We start from the raw sequence: 19,696 nt of genomic DNA on the forward strand, positions 1-19,696 counted from the left end.
AATATACAGTAGAGGTGACAAATAGATTTAAGGAATCAGATCTGATAGACAGAGTGCCTGAAGAACTATGGATGGAGGTTTGCAACATTGTACAAGAGGCATCAACTAAAACCATCCCAAAGAAAAAGAAATGCAGGAAAGCAAAATGGCTGCCTGAGGAAGCTTTACAAATAGCTGAGGAAAGAAGGGAAGCGAAAGGCAAGGGAGAAAGAGAAAGATACCCCCAATTGAATGCAGAATTCCAGAGAACAGCTAGAAGAGATAAGAATGCCTTCTTAAATGAACAGTGCAAAGAAGTAGAAGAAAACAATAGACTAGGGAGGACCAGAGATCTCTTCAAGAAAATTGGAGATATGAAGGGAACGTTTCATGCAAACATGAGCATGATAAAGGACCAAAACGGCAGGAACCTAACAGAGGCAGAAGAGATTAAGAAGAGGTGGCAAGATCACACAGAAGAACTATACAAGAAAGAGTTTAATGTCCCTGATAACCACGATGGGGTGGTCACTGACCTCGAGCCAGACATCCTGGAATGTGAAGTCAAATGGGTCTTAGGAAGTCTGAGCAACAACAAAGCTAGTGGAGGTGACAGTATTCCAGCTGAGCTATTCAAAATCCTAAAAGACGATGCTGTTAAAGTGCTACACTCAATATGCCAGCAAATTTGGAAAACTCAACAGTGGCCACAGGATTGGAAAAGGTCAGTTTACATTCCGATCCCAAAAAAGGGATTCTCTTGACCAGCTGGCTGGGTTCTGACATTTTATTGTTATTTAGGGTTGTGATATTGTTGCATTGCTTTACTTTGATATTGTTGATATTTGATATTGTTTAATTTTGATATTATTATTTGATATATTGTTGCATTATCATTTTTGACATTTTTGCATTGTTTACTTGCATATGGTTGACATTTGATATTTATATTGTTTGCCATTTGATATTATTCTTTGATATATTGTTATACATTTACATATATTTTTCTTTCTTTCTGATTCCTTTTGTTATGTATTATATATTTTGGATTTTCTATATGGTATTTATGTATGTATGTATGTATGTATGTATGTATGTGTGTGTTGGCCTTTTTTCCCACCCCATTAGCCACAAGGCTCCCGGGGCAGTTTACACATTAAGAAATATACAATCAAATTACAATATACAATGAAAATACTAATATAGCAGTAAAATCTAACAATCTAGCAAGTAAAGCCATGCCATTGTAAAACTTCACAGAACCACAGATCAACATAAAGGCACAACAACCATTTCCAGCCAAATGTAAACTATTAAAACCATTAAAATAATTCTAACCATTAAAGCACTTGGAAAATAAAAGGATCTCCACTGGCATCAAAAAGAATGGAAAGAGGGTAGCAGGCAGACCTCTCTGGGGAGCTCGTTCTAAAGTCTGGTTCCAAACCATGCCTTGTGTACTGCCCAGAGAACCCTAATGGGCTAAGAGGATGGTTCGAAATAGAAATTATCTCTTTACTGAATTTCTATCCAACGCCCTCAGCGTGGGTTACAGATAAACAATAAAACAAGGAACAAATTGTATGAAATTTAAAAGAATAACAGTGCAAAACCCCAGCATATCTTAAAAACAATCAGCCATAAATCTTCACAATCCCCTGCACTAAGCCTTTGTGTGTGGGTGAATTCGGGCACTGCAAGCAGCTCCTCCACGTTTCAGGCGGGGTCCTTCCCAGCACTGCCTGGAGATGCCAGCCGTCCTGCCAGAGGCCTTCGGCGTGCCACGTGGTCTTCTCCTGGCAAGCTGCAACCCCCTCTCAGGCAGCCTCGGATAACCCTCCGTCCACCCCGAGGAACCAGTGCCAGCTGCCCAGTGAGCACCTCCCCGCGGCATCCTGGAGTCTGAAGGGCCCAGTCGGAGTTTGCCCCCAGCTTCTGCCGCCAGCCTCACCAGGACCTCAAAGGGCAGATTTTCATGGAGTACTGAAAGCGTGCAAGTCAGACAAAGGAGCTGAGCTAGGGAGACTCTCTCGGACAGAGCGGGGTGTGACGGCAGCTGCCAGTGGACACACACCTGCCTTGGTTTCAGCCTTCCAAGCCAGTCCACAGAAATGGCCACCTTGCCAAAATGCTTTTTCTAGATTATCTACCCAGACAGACTCACATGACGGAGGGTGAGGAGGAGCCTCAAAGAGGAAAAGCACAGCACACCAACGTTTTGGAAAACTTGCCTGCCTGTTCACTAGAAAAGAGTCCTTCCCGCAGGCAGCCAGGAAATGGGCTACTGACAAACCCCACTTATGGCTGCAGTGGACAAATGCAAAATTAAACAAAACAAACATAAAACAGAATATAATCCACTTACCGCTCCAAGCATGATTCTGAAAATAAGCCACCGATAGCCCCAGATGACAATACGGGAAGGAGGCGTGTTTTGGGGCAACTGGGAAAGCGTCCACAAGGGGCAGAGGAATATTCCTAAAAAGCCTGTTTCCAGAAGCTGAGATTCCCACCCTAGAGGGAAGAAACAGAGGGCACATTAGTTTGTTGCAGGACTAAGCAACACTTTCAACAGAGATGTGCAACTTTATTGACAGGCGGCATTTTCTGACAGGTTCAGAGACCACAGAGGCGCCCTGAGGAGGGGGATTCTCCGAGTCCTGCACGCCCAGAGGGTGACATGTAGTCTGTGAGGGCAATGCAAGAAAGGGTCTCTCGGCACCCTAAAGACTGATTTGCAGCAGAAGCTTCTCGGGGTTGCAATGACCCAATCAGACACGGGACGTATTATCTTCAGTCGACAGGTGTGTATGCACATGCACATGAGCGATCCTGAGCATGGACGGTGTGCATGCATGTGCGTGCATAAACGTTGGGGCTCAAGATATAAACAGCAGAGGCAAATGGCCACCAAATGCAAAGCGGAGCCTGCAACCATCTGAAGCTCGCTGTGAGCAAAATAACCACACACAATAGTGATACTGGTGCTAATGCTGCCTACACATTGCTAAGTTAACAGGCACCTGGAATGGGGCAGGAAACCTTTCCCCCAATTCAAACCTAAATGAACAGAAATAAACTTCACAATAATTTTGGGTTTTTTTCTGCTCCATCTTTAAACCACCTAGAACCATGGTTCTCTGGCTGGGTTACACATTAAAAACATAAAATGCAAGTTCGTAAAACAGTAACAAAACAGGGCATGACAAAAGGAAGATAAATCCTGCAGCAGAACATAATACAGCAGCCCCAAACTTTGAAATTCCTTTGAGAAGATGGTGTGACCCACGCAGCAGCAGGACAGCCCAGGGGGCTGAAACCCTCTCTCACATGCTTTTTTGATGTCCAATTCATGGCCCTGGACTGTTTGCCTAGGAACCTGTGCAGAATATAGAAGGGAGCTGCTGGTGGACAGAAGCACCTATCATGCTGGAAGAAGGGCAGGTGAATGAGCTCAGTGTTCAGGTGGGCAGGGTCAGATGAGTCTTCTTGTCCAAGGGAGGGTCAGGGTGCCTTTCCCCAGGCAGATACGTCACCACTCCTAGCACACCTGCTGTGGGATGCTGGGAGTTACACACTGGCACACCTGGAGGGTCCAGGACAGTGAAGGTTGCCAAGGACAGCATTCGCAGAGGCTTCTTGTTTTAGTTATGCATTTAAAGATATTCAGACCACCCTTCAGTAAAACTGTCTGGGCAGCATGCAAGAAAAGTAAAGAAACATCCGTTTATTTTTAAAACATGTAACTGTGGTACAGCAAGCACTGGGCCAAGAGCTGCAAAAAAACTCCCAGATTTCTAAGTCTGATGGGATGCTTTTCCTGGCCTGCACCATTTCAAGGTGCAGCTGGCCAGGTGCCTATCAAAAATCCTCTTTGTCTGGAATCACATCTTCTGCCTAAAAGATACTTTAAAGCATAATCCTATACGTGTATAGGCAGACAACACCCAGCTTGCCCCCACAGCTTGTTCTTTATGATAATGTATATATGGATTTTGTCATGATGTAAGCCATCCAGAGAGCCTATGCCTAGTGGGGCAGCCTATAAATCAAATAAAGAAGTACATAAGTAACTCTTTCAGGACAGAGGCCATTTAGCCAGCCAACCTTTCATCTGCCACCTGAAGTGGTACAATCCAGAAATAAAGCATCCTCATGGATTCTGCCCAGACTGGGTTCTGAGTGGGACAGTCTTATTTATACCTGTATATGAAACACTGCTAGCACCTGGAGGCAGAACCCAGAACGGGGGGGGGGGGCGTGACGGCCCACTCTTTGGGAAGACTTCAAGGCAAATCTGTCCCTAAGAGGCAAAGCATTCAACTAAGAGGGACAACTTAGAGAAGAAAAAGGGAGTTGTTTGGAGACGACGGCCTTCTGCCCCAGTTCCAGAAACTGCTTCTCCCCGTGTGTTGACAACTCTGGTCTTCGCGTTCTGCAGAGGCAGCTGTGCTTGCTGTCCCATCTACTGATGCCCACCTGGCGGGGAATGTGGGGGCGGAGGGTCTCTCTGTAAGGGCAACCACTGTGCAAAACAGGAACTTGCGTGTGGCACTTCAACCAGCATGCCATATTCGATTGCCCAAGTATTCCATGACTAAGCCTGATTTTCCTAATTAAAACCCCTGGTCATTGAGCATGTTTAATTGCTTTAAGAGCCACATTTACTGTACTTTATTATTTTTTTCTGTGAATCACTGAGGGCTTCTTTTGAAAAAGGAAACTGGTATAGAAATCTGCTTAAGAAATAAAAGTGAATAAAACCAAGTAAAATAAATTCTAGTTTAACCGGCATGGCAGGATCATTCACAACTGAATGTGAGAGGATGCTACCATGAAGGACTAGCACATATGACAGGACAACAGCACAGGGCTTTCACAGACTCATAGACTAGCAGGGCTGGAAGGGGCCAAGAAGGCCATCAGGTCCACCCCCTGCTGTGGCAGGACACCAGGCGACACCAGCCCACTCAGGTGGCCGCCCAGCCTCTTTTTGAATGCCCCCAGTGTGGGAGAGCCCCCCACCTCTCCAGGAAGCCGGTCCCACTGCCGAATTGCTCTGACAGTGAGGCAGCTTTTCCTGATGTCCAGCCTGAATCTGGATTGTCGCAACTTGACTTGATTATTCCGTGTCCCGCACTGTGGCATCAGCAAGGAGAGACCTTGACCTTCCTCTTTGTGACAGCCTTTGAGGTACCTATACAGGGATTTCATGTCCCCCCTCCATCTTCTCATGGCTGAACATGCCCAGTTCTCCTGGTCTTTCCTCATAGGCCAGTGTTTCCAAATCCTGGATTGTGTTTGTTGCCCTCCTCTGGACCTTTTCTCATTTTTTGCATCTTTTTTAAATCTTGGTGCCCAGAAGACAGAATTGCAGGCACAGGATTCTATTTCATTTACATTAAATGGTGTAAAGACACAGGTATTCATACCTAAGTATGAATGTGCACACGCATTTAGCTACATTCTCCCGAAACATGTTTTATATTCTTTCCAGTCACACCAGTACAGCCTGGTTTTCTCTCAAAGCAGGAGAGGAAGCATTCCATGCAACTTCATGCAAATTGCAATATTTCCATTTTATTTCCCTTCCAGCTCCAGTGGAACACAAAGAACACAGTATCCAAATGATTCTTACGCAAGGATAGTGAGGGGAGCACAAGGAAGTGGGCAGACACACTTTGGACTTTGGTTCTTATTCCAGGCCATCTGTCCTTGCTGGTATGTCAACAATGAGTGGACACCTATGCGAGTTCTGACAGGAAAAAAGTTCTACAACTCCCTGCATTCTGGGGGCAGAAGGCTTTTTTTCCAGTCAAAACTTGCATAAGAAATAACTTCCAGCATTTATCTACTGCCTTTCCATGAAACCAAACTTCTCTTCAATACCCTGAATAAGTCGTAAGTTCACAAAAGGAGGAAAACATGGAATCATAAGGCAGTCTTCATATAAACAAACACATCCCTGCAAATCCCAGACCATTCCTGAATTGCTTCCCTTGGTGACAGTGGCTTCCTCCCAATTTACACCTACGAGACGTTATTTCAGTTCAAGTATTTGGTTTGGTGTTCTAAGTCAGTCTTCCCCAAATTTCTGAAAGCTGAGAAGTACAGAAATCTGTGCAGCTTGCTCATTACTACATTCTCATTTTCAAAAATCTTGGACAACCTGCATTTTATTAATTACCACAATTTGGATTAAACTGCTCATTGTAAGGGATGTAGAATTGATAGTTTTAATGTTCCTATGTTTATCTTAGAACGCCTTCCTGTAATGGCAACTATGCCTGGAAAGGCCATTTGGAAACTTTTTAATAAAATAAAACACTGATCTGAGTTAAAATTGGAGACATGCCTCATTCCACCCGCACCTCAACATTATGTGCCCTCCAAGTAACAGACCTCACTGGAACCTGTCCTCAGTGCCCACACCGGCGTTCCTGTCTGCATCCTTTACTGGAGCATGGATAAGGGTGCACTTATCCCTCTAGCTGGACAGGACAAGATGCAGCGAATGCGCACAGCACAGCTCAGACGCAAGCACAGCAGAAGTGCTTGGACCCAGCTGAACGATGGCCAGGCCAGAGCAGCAATTCATACAGAGTTGCGACAGGGTGATGTGGGGGGGGCAATTTTGGGGCTCACAGACACATTTATTTATCATGGAGCACACTAGCAGATCTCTCGCAGCACTTTGTCATGCCCTGCTGGCCTAGCATTTGGGAATTAATAGCTTAAGGGAGTGATCTATAACCATCCAATAGAGTCCGGCATTAGGCCCAAGGTTGAGCCCCTGCCTGCCCCCTTCCTGGGGGGATGCAAAGAATGACACCAACCAGCTCCCTACGGCTGCGCCTGGGGCTCGGGACAGACAAGGGAGGAGTGCAGGGGGCAGGGGCGAGGTGGGGGGTCCCTCCACAGAGGCCCATTCCGAGCGGGGCTCCAACACCCTTCCTTCCCAGGAATTCAGTCCGCGTGGTGTGAGCCATGGGGGTGGTGGAGGCGTCACGGGCTCTTTCTCGGGCTCTGCACGGATGCACTGAAACCACCAAGTTCAGGGGCCGACATGCATCTGAGGCAAAGGGCACCGGATGGCACCCAAAAGCAAGGAAAAGGCCGTTGAGCTGCTGGAATGCGGCAGGTCCCAAATTCACAATGAGCTCGGTCGTTTGTCGGTGAAGCATCCGAGCAAAGAAAACGCAGCAAGTGCAGCTCCCCTCCGCTTCCTTTTTGTTCTGACACCCAGAGACCCAACCGCTCCTGTCCATTAAAGCTTAACTGCTGTTTTGCTGATTGTGATTGACCTCCGGCTTGAAAGAGAGAGATTCTCATTTCATCTGCGCGCACCCCGTGGTTCTGCGAGGCAGCGCTCCCGGCCACAGCCAGCCCTTCAGCGGAGCGGAGCCCCTTCTCCCGCGCCACCAGCAGCTGCGCCAGCAAAGCCCCGGAGACGACTGAGCTTGAAAAGTGGATTGTTCCCGACGGCAGCCGCAAGCAGCAGTTACGGCTCCGAGCTGGGCACGCGGAGGGTAGCTCGCTCCAGCACACAGGAACCCCACTGTGTGTTTCACATGCTAATGGTCCCAACCTCATTCCAACAGGCACCTGGACGGGCTGCATCAGCAGCCGCGGGGCCCTATCCTGCCGTCCTCCACGGAAGGAAGCCTCGCAGGGCGCGCCACCCGCTTTCGGGACACTGTGGCCCGCGGCGGAGGCGCGCTGCAGGCTGCGCGGCTCCGAGCAGGGCTCTCGCCCCGCGGGGACGGGACACGCCGGGCGGCGCCACCTCGCTCCAGCCTGCCGCTCGGTACGTGCCACGACCCCCGGCGCTCGCAGGGCCGCCAGGGCTTTCGCTGAGCGCCCCACTTTCCAGGCAACACTCGACCTACGTAACAAAACACAGGAAAACAGTCGAAAGAATGCAGTGCGCTATGTGCTCGCGACCGATTTTATTATCTCCCGTTTGTAGTGCTGCTTTGTTTTTTTTTTTTTTTTTTTTTTTTTTTTTTTTTTGGTTTTATCCCTAGGTTATGTTTTTATCCCCATAAGCTATGGAACAGCATGGAATTCAATAATACATAAATAAATAAATAAAATTAACTTGAAATGCTCTTCCTCTTGCTCTCAAACACACCGAGAGTAAGCCAAAAGTAAAGTCATTTTTAAACAGCACAACTATTACCATTTTTTGCCCATGGCACTTTCTATTTTCAGCCCGTGTCTCCTGAAAACCCCACAGAAATCAGTGGGACATACTTCTGAGTAGGCATCCACTGGACTGTGCTTTAAGTGAGCCAAGACGAAAGGTTTTTAATCCGGGTCCCGCCTGTGTCCTTCCAGTTCTCTTAGTCTACAACTTCTATCATCCCTCACCATTCGCTGGCCAGGCTGATGCACACTCGAGGCCAAACCAAGTCGCTCACCAGTTCTAAAGCAACTGCCCTCCCCTCTCAGACACACCAAGATTAAACACCTGGGGCTACAAGCGGTGTTTCTGTGAGGACCGGGAGGTGGGCACTTGGTGGGCGCGGTCAGGATGCTGGGCCCCGGGCGCAGGGTGGCCGCTTGCTCTGGGCTGCGCTCCGGGGCTGCCAGGTGCTCTGTGCGATGGCCACACAGCTGCTCCCGGGTGTTCCTGGTCCCCAGGCCCCTGCAGCGTGACCCCCACTCCGATCCAGACAACTGCACTGAGGAATTGCGTCGGCGAGACATTTTTCCGGTGAGCCAGTCTGAGGAAAGAGAAGGGGAAACTGGCCGGTGCCTCAGTCATGGTGGCTTCTCAACACGCCCTTCTGCCACAGGTGCCACTCTTTTAAGGCAATCCGGAGCTGGGGGAGGCTGTGGCACCCCCCAGGAGCTCTCTCCATGTTGAGAATGCCTTGTCTGTGAGTAAGAACAACTTCTCTTGGTGCCGCAGGTCGCAGGATGAGCCGTTCCTCTCAAGGCCGTACCAGGAAAGGCTCAGGAAAGTCTCCCGCCAAGCCTCCACGACTGCGGGAGGACGTCCCGCCCTTCCCAGCGGCTGCTCCCTCTTGCCTGCTTCCCGGTGAGCCGCCAGCAGAGCCTGAAATCTGCACCAAGCAGGACCACCGTTGTTATTAGGCAGGTGAGGAGGGGGCACCAAACCCGGGGGGGCTATTTGTCGGGGGAGGACATTGAAGATCTTGCCTGATGTGCCAGAATGCCCAATGGCCTGGAATTCCCTATCTGGACATGGATCAAACGTTTCAAGCTGAGCAAGCCTTCAGCCAGAACGCGGATTCCCCGCTGCACCTGCCTGGCCTGAACCAGGGCTGACATCCTGGCAACGCATCGTCTGGGGCCAGCTCCAACATCAGTCTCGTTTTAAAGCAGGCCAGAATTTATTGCGGGGGTGGGGGAGAGGAGATGGTTCCATCCTGCAGCTGGAAAGGGCAGCGGGGGGAACCTTAATGATGAGCCAGACAGGAGTAAGCAGAGCTCTCCCGGCTGTTTGACGCAGAAAATGAAATCTTAAATTACCAAGTAACACCAGCAACAGCTAAGGCAGTGACCAACCACGAGTAACAGCCACTGCAGGGAGGCTCGGATGGCCTGTCCCTAAAACCAGCTTCAAACATTGTCAGCACGCTGAGCAGCCCTCTGCCACAAAGGTACTTCGTGAACAGGGCACCTCTGGGCAATCCTGATAGTTGCTACTGCAGCCTCAAATTTAAGAGCATTGACTGTTGCATCGAAAATCTTCCTGCTTTCCCTCAGTCCATCTGCCTTTTTGCCCAATGCTTTTATTACTTCAAATCACTATTCTTCTCTTCCCCAACTCCAACCAATCAGGGTTCTTAATTTCTACAAATTTCTATTTCCTAAATATTTTTTTCTCTTCTCTTCCACTGACTTTTAGTAAAACTGTTTAATTTCCCTCTTGAACAGACTTCCTGATCTATGCAACCTAACTAAACTTGGAACCATTCACCTTTCGCTTGAAGCTAACCTGCACATGTGTATGCAAATGCACACAGATTTAATTGTGCAATATCCAAAATTGGAGAACTGCTCAGTTCCTTCCATGGACCTAAGCTGTTTGCAGCCCAGTTTCTGAGAGGGAACATAGTTTGCCAGTCTTCCCAGAACTGAAACTCTACACAGGGGCAGGTGGAGAGCTGGGCAGAGGTCCTGGGACAGGGGACCACTAAAGGACACAGATCCCAGGGCCGTGGACTGAAGGAAGGCTGCAAGAATGGGCTGGGAAAGAGGAAGCTGAAGGAAGGGAGCACCGAGGGAAGGGAGAGGGGAGGAAATAGAAAGGACTTTGGAGACAGGCTTCTGCAGATACCTCCCAGCAAAATAGGCTCTGCCGAAAGAAGAGAGGCCTCCCGGCAAAGAGAAGGGGGAGCTAAACCAAGTGAGACAAAGGCAGTGGCCCAAAAGGTCGGAGCATGGAGAAGCTATGGATGGTGTAGGCAAGAACTTCAGATGGTGCACAAGAGGCATGAGAACCCAAATATAATACAACATAAAGTGTGTCAATAAAAGCAAGTCAACAGAATTTAAGGGCACAGAGAAGTTCAACCGAAGCCCCTGGTCACGCTCCCAAACGCCTGAGCAAGCAAGGAAGTTTCAAGACAACACTAGCATTGCACCAGCTCTGCTGCCAGTTGTGCTTCAACCCACAGGGCGCTTCAGAAGCAGCGCCACAAAGCAAGGCCCCTTTCTGGACTCTGCTCTGGAGGCTTCTCTGGATTTCTCTAGCCCTCTGGATTGCCAGGGCTAGAACTGAGACTGCGGCCAGGGACTTCTGCCAGGTGTCGCCTCTGCTGTTCCCGCAGCACTGATGCTGCCAGCCCAGAGCTAAGCAAGCAAGGCTGACACTGAGTGGGGAATGGGGGCCAAATTAGCCAGTGGCTCTCCGGATGAAACCAGGCAGATTCGCGATAGCAAACGCAGCTCGCTACTTTGCCATGAGAAGGCAAATTTTCAGATTTTCCATCTCAGACCCAAACATCTGGAGGAGGTATTGCTAGGGGCTCCGCTCTGTATACCCTACGCGGCACATTTTCCCTCCTCTGTCAGGATGCAGGTCTGGGAGCCCCCACAGAGAGACATTCCCAGCTCCTTGGCAACAGGGTCCATCTGCCTTGGATCCCACCCCCACCAATCTCTCCCTGGGAGTTCTGCTACTCCAGTGACCAGGGAGGCCCAAGGAGGCAGCCAAGCCCACCCACCCCCCCAGACAAAAACACAGAGGAAAAGACTGCCCCTTCCAAAGCCATGGGCCAACTCTGAAGAGGTGGAGTTCTCCCAGAGGCTCTCCTGGCTGGCCAATAAAGCCCTCTCTGCTGCACGTGGCCAGCCCTCCCAACCTGCTTCTCCTTAGAAACATAGAAGAGCGAGTCAGAAGGGGCCTCCCGGGCCATCTAGTCTGACCCCCGGCTCCAGCCAGCTCCGCTCACGACATGCCCACCATGTGCACGTCCAGCCTATCCTTGAACACCCGCACCGATGGGGCCTCAACGACCTCTCGTGAAAGCCCATTCCACACCCTCGGGGTCCTAACTGTTAGGAAGTGCTTCCTGGCATCCAAATGGAACCTTGGCTCCCTGAGCTTTGCTCCATTGGAGCGCGTCCTGCCTTCCTCTGCAGGGGAGAAGAGGTCTCTACCCATCTCTGTGTCACACCCCCTCACATACCTGTATGTTGCCAACATAGCCCCTCTGAGTCTCCTCTTCTCCAGGCGGAAGAGACCCAGTTCCCTCAGCCTTGCCTCATACCCCATGCCCTGCAAACCAGGCACCAACCTCGTGGTTTCTCCTTTCAGAAGTGTAAACTGGAATTCTCAGCTGACACGGAATTATGGGCATCTGAGTCTGAAAAGATCTAGCTGGGGAAGACTGCTCTAGCTCTCAGGCTTGAATCTCAGCCCACCGTCCTGGGAGCGCCATATACAGTTCTGTCCAGGGTTCTGAACCAGTCCTTGCCCCAGAACTACATCAGCCACCTGCTGCATCCTGTGCCCCCTCGCCTGGGTCCTCACCTAGCAGGGGTGACCGGCCATGCAGTGGAATAGGAGGCCTTCAGTGAGATGGAACGGGGGGTAGGGATGGCAAGAAGGGGGTTTCTGACTTGAAGATGTCTGGTACATTTTTGGATCTGGGAATTCCCTGAGCAAACTCTATTTCCTGCTTCCCAGTGGCCCCATTTTGGCTCTGTCGCTGCCCTAACTCATCACTTGGCGTTACTCTGTGTATATACTGGCCTTTCCCATCTTCATGCCCTCCAGACTACATCTCGCATCAACCCCAATCAACATGGCCAAGGCCCACGCTCACCAGGAACCATCAGGAGTGCCATCCCAGATGACTGGGAGGAGGCAATTTTTGCAATGTAGACCTGGCACAACGTAAGCTTGCACATTAGGGGCTCAAGTTCCAATCCTGGCAACTCAGGGAAGAAGTTAGGAAAGGCCCTGGAGAATGCCAGCCGGCAGGAGTGGACCACACCGCAGGAGAGGGGCCCACGGGCCGATCTGGCTCAAGGCACCTGCTTCTGCCAAAGTGGCAAAGCAAGGACCGCGAGGATTATGGCTCTAGCGCCTGCTCTGAGCTGGAGCCTCTGGGATGGATTGGGAGGGGGATCCTTAGCCAAGCATTTCCCTGTGGCAATTCCCCCGTGCCACCTTGACAAGGCGAGGCAAGAGACGTCCTGCACAGCATTCGGGCCTCCTGCAAACCCAAACGCACACGCAGCCACACTCGCGCCGTTGCGCCTGAACGCCGCTCAAAGCAGCTCCCTCACCCTCTTGCTCCAAGCCCACCACGAGTGGCCCAGGCTGCACACTGATACTGCTGGGAACGAAGGCACTGCATTGTTGACCCACCTGCTCCCGTTTTCTTCGGTTGGATCTCGTCAAGTTTCAGCAGCTGCACAAGGAGGACAATGAGCACTACTGTTATCTCCGTGAGGGGACTGGGTGCAATTTAAGATGGAATAACATTTAAAATGGCAAAGATTTCAGCGGCTGCTCTTGCCTCACACGTGTTCAGAATGTTCGGTACGTGCGCCTAACTGGGTGCAGCAAAATAAGCCAATTTGCATCTTTGCCCTTCTTTCTCTTTCTTAAAGAAAGGACCCTCTTGGAAAACACCAAAGGATACCAGGGACACTGTTTGTGCCATGACACTTGCTCAGAGTCACACATCAGATTTAATTTCCTAACCTTCTTGCAGTTAAAACACATACATGTCCTTATAGCCAATGTTGATCCACTAAAATCTGGAAGAGCACCCATCTTTACCTTTTGCTTGCAATGCATTATTTAGGATTTTTCCTTGAAGACCTTCTCATTCCTGGCCCAGATCAGATGAGCTGACTCCACAGCCCTCCACCCCACCCCGGGCGCAGCTCAGGAAGGGATCCTACAGAAATCGGGCTCCGGGAGCACACTTTTGAGGCCTTTTTCTGTGGCCACAGGCAAACAACCTCAACAGCTTTGCCAGTACAGGAAGTATAGTACATTGATGCCTGACCACTGATTAAACAAAAAAATCTGAAACACGCACACACACAAAGTCCTAAAAACAGCTCAGCAGAGCTTAGGCAGAAGTGCTAAGGCAGCAGTGCTGAACACTCAGCAGAGCTTAAGCTCCGCTGACCACAAGGGACTTACGACTGAGTACGCATACCAGGAGTGTCTAGTTTAAAAACAAAAGTCCTAACCCCAGAAAACAACACGCCCTGGTACAAGTGACTGATCGAAAGGACATAATTAAGACACGGTTTGGAAGATGGTTAGAAGTGAGCGTTCCACCACCATCTGCCCGGCCAAGGATCATCTTCCACGGTGTCCTCAGCAGAAGCGCCTGCAGAGAGCTGCGTGCAAGAGAAATGTGGCAGGGGAGCACTGCGGCTGCAATCAAGGCCTGAGGCAGTAGAAGGAGCGGAGGGGTGGCAGCAGGATTCAGGAAGAGCTGGGGAGATGCCAGCTTTCCAAGTAACACGCTGGACACGCCAAAGAAACAACATGAGAAAAAACCCCTTGGCGTGAGTGTGCCCCCCCCCAGCAGAATCGTGATGCAGCCCCCAAGCCCCTTGGCCAGCACGGTGACGATGGGGCTCCAGGCCTGGAGGCCGCCTACCTCTACGCACCCCATACTGGCGGCAGGCCAGGGAGAGTGGCTTCCTTCAAGACCCGGACCGAAAACCGAGCTGCATCACATCATACTCCACAGGCAGCTTATGTTGGTCCATGCCAACTACACTTCATGAGGAGAGCTGACAATCTGTTGCAAACTATTCCGCTGCCTTCTTATCATTTAAATTTAAGCTTAAATAAAATGTCCATATTACTATGACCTCAATACAGGAGTTTCCTTAACTTTTCTTTGTTGCGCTGCAAGGCAGCTCACATTTTATAGCTATTGTGCTTTGAAAAAGAAATAGTGCGTTTCCAATGCATCTGTATTGTTGTTGCATGCGACAGTTGTCAATTATGTTTCAATGTTGCATATGAACGCATTTTAATATGTTTATGTTAGCCACCTGGAAGGCAGCCCTGGGGCCCCAAGACAGCCTTCCAATGGCCACAGAACAGTTTGGATTCCCAGATCCGAGGTGAGGGATCCGATCTCAGATTCGAAGATCCGCCCTTGGTTCTTCCCCTGCTCCCCCTCAGCAGCTCTCATGCTCCCAAGCACCACCACAAGATGCCTGCAATTCTTTGGGTTCAGATAGGACTGCATGTGCATACACATTAGTATTGAAGAATTACGGATAAAGTAGTATATAAGTATTATTGAGAAAGAGAAAAATGATAACGGAACATAATGATAAAGGAAGCACTGTCAGAAGGGTGGGGGCAGTTGACTGGCAAAAGTTGCACTAAAATCTAAGCATTTAAAAGCATGAACACTGTGGAAGCTCACCCATTAAAACCCTAAGCCTAACCCCCTCGTGTTCATATCAATATCTCCCATTTCATCTACTAATCGCAGTCTGCAATCCTAACAGAATTCATTTCCCCATGAATGTTCATGACACTGGAGTCCTACTGCTTATACATTTGCATTTTGACCCTTCCCTATGATTTCCTTTGCAGTTTACCAAGAGGTCGTGCCACTATAAATATATTAGGGACACAACTCTGTGAATATTAAAGACAGAGAAGGAGTTCTGCATCTCCTGGCATGTGCCACCCAGTTGCTTGCTGAATTACATCTTTGTCTACAAATGCACAGAATTGCATCCTAAGCGAGCACAATGCTGCTGAATGCAATCGTTCTCCCTGCCCCCCATAGGTGGGAGAAAAGTATTTTTATGGGACAATTACATAAACTTGCCCCCTACCTTTTACAACTTTTACATTTTGTAGAAATTATCCAGAAATCAAAACATGAGAAGCTTCAGCAACTCTCCTTAGAAGAATCTTTCCCCTTCCCCCAACTCCTCTCCCACAATTGAAAAAGCCCCATAAAAGTAGCAGGAAAAACCCCTAATTCTGAAGGGAGCTGCAAATCGTCACAGGACGTGGGGTCATTCCGTTTTACGGTGCAGCTTCGTCTGTGAAAGGAGAAAACTTGAGAATCAAAGGCCAATCCATCAAGGCTACGTGACAAGGAAAGAGCCGAAGAGCTGAAGGCAGCCAGGGGACCGCCTCACCGCAACACCTAAGGAGAGATTCCCGATGGAGAATGTGGTTGCGTCTCAGTCTTAAGCTCCAAATTCACTGGCGCCACAACCCTCTGAAGTGCCCCTTGCCACCCTCAAGGCTTCCCCACCTGCCCCCCCCCCCCGCACCTCCTGGAGCAGCTTTGCCTCTTCCTCCTCCACATCGCCAGAGGAGGGATGTTTAAAAGCCCAAGCAGTCATTCGCCACCTTGTTCAGACTGCCGTCAGCCGTCACCAAATATATTTTCTCACGTACCCAGCGGCTAAAAGAGCCAACACATTCAGGTTATTGTGTCAGGGTTTCCGGGTTTCCCTGTGGCAGCTCTTAGCCACCCGGGGATATTCCAGACCCGCTCCCTGAAACTCCAGCTCTCTCGTTCATCTTGCATCCACAGCACACACCTCCAGCTGATCACTGCGAAGGTAAAAAGCAGAACCCGAGGGGGCCATTCCAGACAAGGGCTCAGTCAGACTTGAACAGGGGAGCCTGCTTCCCTGCGCGATGCCCTCCGCCCGCTTCCTGCCGCCTTCTTTGCACAGGGTCGCACCTCCTCGCAGCGCTTCCTCCCCCCGCCTGGATCGCAAAAGGACTCCCCTATTAAGAGGAACATTTGCGGGGATGCCCGCACAAGCCTGTCTTCCGAACAACAGGGGCGAAGAGTCCTTCCATGCGCCCCGCACAGCCCTTCCTGCGCGGATGGCAGGACTTAAGGAGCAACTTCCGAGCGCCCAGGAAGCCCAGATCAGCTGTTGCCTCTCAGAAAGGTCACCGCAAAGAAGCAGGGAGGAGCAGAACCCTCCGTCTGCGATCTTCAGATAACTCGCCCTTGACGCAACAAAGCCAAGCACCTGCTAGTTCGAGTGGGGACTGTGTTTCCATCGCACGGACTGCTTTCTGCAATGTCCGGTGCTTGGAAGCAAACGGCCCGCTCTTATTTATTTATTTTTTATTAAAACATTTTTATGCCGCCCCATTCGCCGAAGCCTTGGGGCGGCTTACAATTAGCAACCACTTCTTACAGCAGATAGGTCAGGGTTGTGCCTTGAATTATCCTTCTGCCAACCCAGAGTCGGGAGCGTAGTTCTCCTAAACCATCTCTTCAAAAGCACTGTAAGCATCCACGGTCTATCGGGTAGGCAGGTGCTAGTGCCATCAGGACCAAGTCCGAGCCAGGGGAAGGAAAGCACCGGAATGTACTTTGCCATTGCAAGAGCAGTGCTTCTGCACAGGGACAAATAACCAGCTCCCCTCACGAAAGGCCTTCGAGCAGAGCCTGGACTGCCATTTACTGGGGATGCTCCAACTCTGGCTTTCCTACAGCAGCAGAGGCAGTGTGGTGCAAAGGTTAGAGTGTGGGAAGCGGGTGCAGGAGAGCAGCCATGGAGCTCACTGGGTGACTTTGGGCCAGCCACGGACTCTCAGTCCAAAGCACCTCACAGGATGGTTGCTGTGAGGATAAAACGGAGCTAAGTGAGGTGCCCTGAGTTCCTCACAAGAGGAGCAAGGGAAGGGTATAAGTACGAGAATGACGACGACATAAACTCTCCAACCTGGTGCACTCCAGAAGTGCAATTACAACTGCATTATCAACGATTACTTTCAACCCCAAGTTAACAGCCCTCGATGCCGAGCCATTTAAAGGCATCTAAGATTTATTTCCTTGACCAGGACACCCATTTAAGGTGTTTTTTTTAACAGGCCTTCTCAGTATTAATCATTGTTTTGGTAGCTACATTTTTTGGAAAAAAATTCCGTTTTTAAATTCTGTATCATAAAAGCGCTTATGATTTGCTTTGTTTTGGAGGGGAAAAGAACCCTCAAATAACCCAGGAAAAAACACAAGAAATCCTAGTTTCTAACAACATGACAAGCCACGGGTGGGCAGGTGATGATAAAATTTGTGGCAGGTGTGTGCCAGGCTGCAAAAAAATCACCTTACGATTTAGCCTGTGAAGAGCTGGCCTGTGGCTTTTCCACTGGCAAAATATACCACAGAAGGAGAAGCAGAAAGCAGTGCTGCAGAACTGGGAAGGGCACTGGCCACCCACCTCCGAAAGCCAAGGCCAACAGGCTCCAAGGATGGCATAAAGACAAAACAAATGGGGAAACAAGAAAGACCATTTGCAAAAGGTGCCTGCCACCAAGAGAGGCACAAAACCTCTTTTTCAGAAGCACCCGGAGTTGAAAACATTATCAAAAACTTCAGGGTCTTAAAAAAGTATACATGGCACAGGAGGGAAAAGAAAGAATTTAGCACAAAACTTTTAAAAGCTCCCAATTACTCTCCAGGGTAGTCATTAGAAACTACTTAGGTGACAGGAAGGCGCTATCGGAGTTAATGCAGCAATAAATTAGCTCCCCCTCCCCCACCCCCCTCTTCCCTCCTCGTTTTGGTGCAAGGCAGCAAGTGACAGAGAAGTCAGTGGGGGGGGGGGGCTGAGTAATGGAGGTAATGGACGTCCTGTTTCCCGTTCCGTAGGTGGCTGTCATTCTAAGAGATCCCTGAGTGTTGCATGTAATTGCTCCTATCTTGAGGCAGCTGAAACACTTTTGATCTATTCAGTGGAGAGCAGTAGGTTTTACTGAACACGGGTGCAAAGGGGCAACAAGCTTCTGGTTAACACCCTGCCCTCAGCAGGCTGTCTGCACATCACACTCAGGCTGCAGAGACATCCAGCACTCCCTGGAAACTCTGCCAGTAACTGGAAACTGATGGAGACTGTGAGGTCCTGCGGTGCCCCTACCCATGTGCTGGAGCAGGAGGAGGCCACACCCCGTGCAGTCCTTCCTGAGCTTGCACACGGCTTAGGGGAATCTCTCATGTGCTCCTATGCTGTGATTCCTTCCCTCCCTTATGTAGCCGGCCATTCTAGTTTGCAGAGTTTGAACATCACAGGAAAACTGTGATTTAAGCATCCAGGAAGTCTTCCTGAAGCGAAGGAGCGGGGGGGGGGGGAGGTTCTGCGAGCCTGCCACCCACCCTCCCACCCTGTCATGTTTCTAAGGCTGGGCAGAAATTCCAGTTCTGCTTGCAAAGCATGTAAGCATGCCCTATTTGAAACCCCAAACACAAATGAAATCACGAAAATCCATCTACCAAAAATTTTCACAAGTTTTCAAACTAGCATTCCATTCATGTTCAGCTTGTGCAAATTTCCCTTATCAATTTTGCGCACATTTCAAAATGCTGGCAATCTGCACTAGTTAACGCCAACATGGTGACCACAAAGGCCTGTCTTGTGCCCACCTCTACTGATTTTAATGTTATTTACGAATTTTTCAATTTAAAAAAAATATCTGGAAAGCCAACATATAATGTGGCAAAGGCAAATGCTGTCTCCCCTTCATGGATCACAGCCTTGTCGTGGCGTAGGGGCTTGTGTAGCTCAATGAAGCTATGAGCTATGCCATGCAGCGGCACCCAAAATGGACAGGTCATAGCAGAGAGCTCTGACAAAGCGTGATCCACTGGAGAAGGAAATGGCAACCCATTCCAGTATCTTTGCCATGAAAACCCCATGGACAGCACCAAAAGGCAGAAAGATATGACACTGGAAGATGAGTCCCTCAGGTCGGAAGGTGTCCAATATGCTACCGGGGAAGAGCAGAGGGCTAGTACTAGTAGCGCCAGAAAGAATGAAGCGACTGGGTCAAAGCCGAAAGGACACTCAGTTGCAGATGTATCTGGTGGAGAAAGGAAAGTCCAATGCTGCAAAGATCTATGCTGCATAGGAACCTGGAATGTAAGATCCATGAATCAAGGCAAGCTGGACGTGGTAAACAAGAGATGACAAGACTGAACATCGACATCTTAGGAATCAGTGAACTAAAATGGACAGGAATGGGTGAATTTAATTCAGATGACCATCAGGTATACTACTGCGGGCAAGAATCCCTCAGAAGAAATGGAGTAGCCATCATAGTCAATAAAAGGGTAGGAAAAGCAGTACTGGGATACAATCTCCAAAATGACAGAATGATCTCAGTTCGAATCCAAGGCAAACCATTCAGCATCACAATAGTCCAAGTCTATGCCCCAACCACTGGTGCTGAAGAGGCTGAAGTTGACCGGTTCTA

At 49.5% G+C, this 19,696-nt stretch overlaps 1 protein-coding gene across 2 annotated transcripts in view; it reads right to left on the minus strand.

Annotated features, from left to right (window-relative positions):
• Positions 1-19,696, minus strand: part of LMF1 (lipase maturation factor 1) — a 186,872-nt gene that overhangs the window by 129,075 nt on the left and 38,101 nt on the right. For both annotated transcript variants that reach the window (XM_044452589.1, XM_044452590.1), the window contains one exon: positions 2,345-2,493. In XM_044452589.1, the coding sequence (XP_044308524.1) occupies positions 2,345-2,493 (149 nt within the window). The remainder of the gene's footprint in view (positions 1-2,344; positions 2,494-19,696) is intronic.

This window comes from Varanus komodoensis, unplaced genomic scaffold (assembly GCF_004798865.1).
Source record: "Varanus komodoensis strain SLA01 unplaced genomic scaffold, ASM479886v1 scaffold73, whole genome shotgun sequence".
Lineage (NCBI taxonomy): Eukaryota > Metazoa > Chordata > Lepidosauria > Squamata > Varanidae > Varanus > Varanus komodoensis.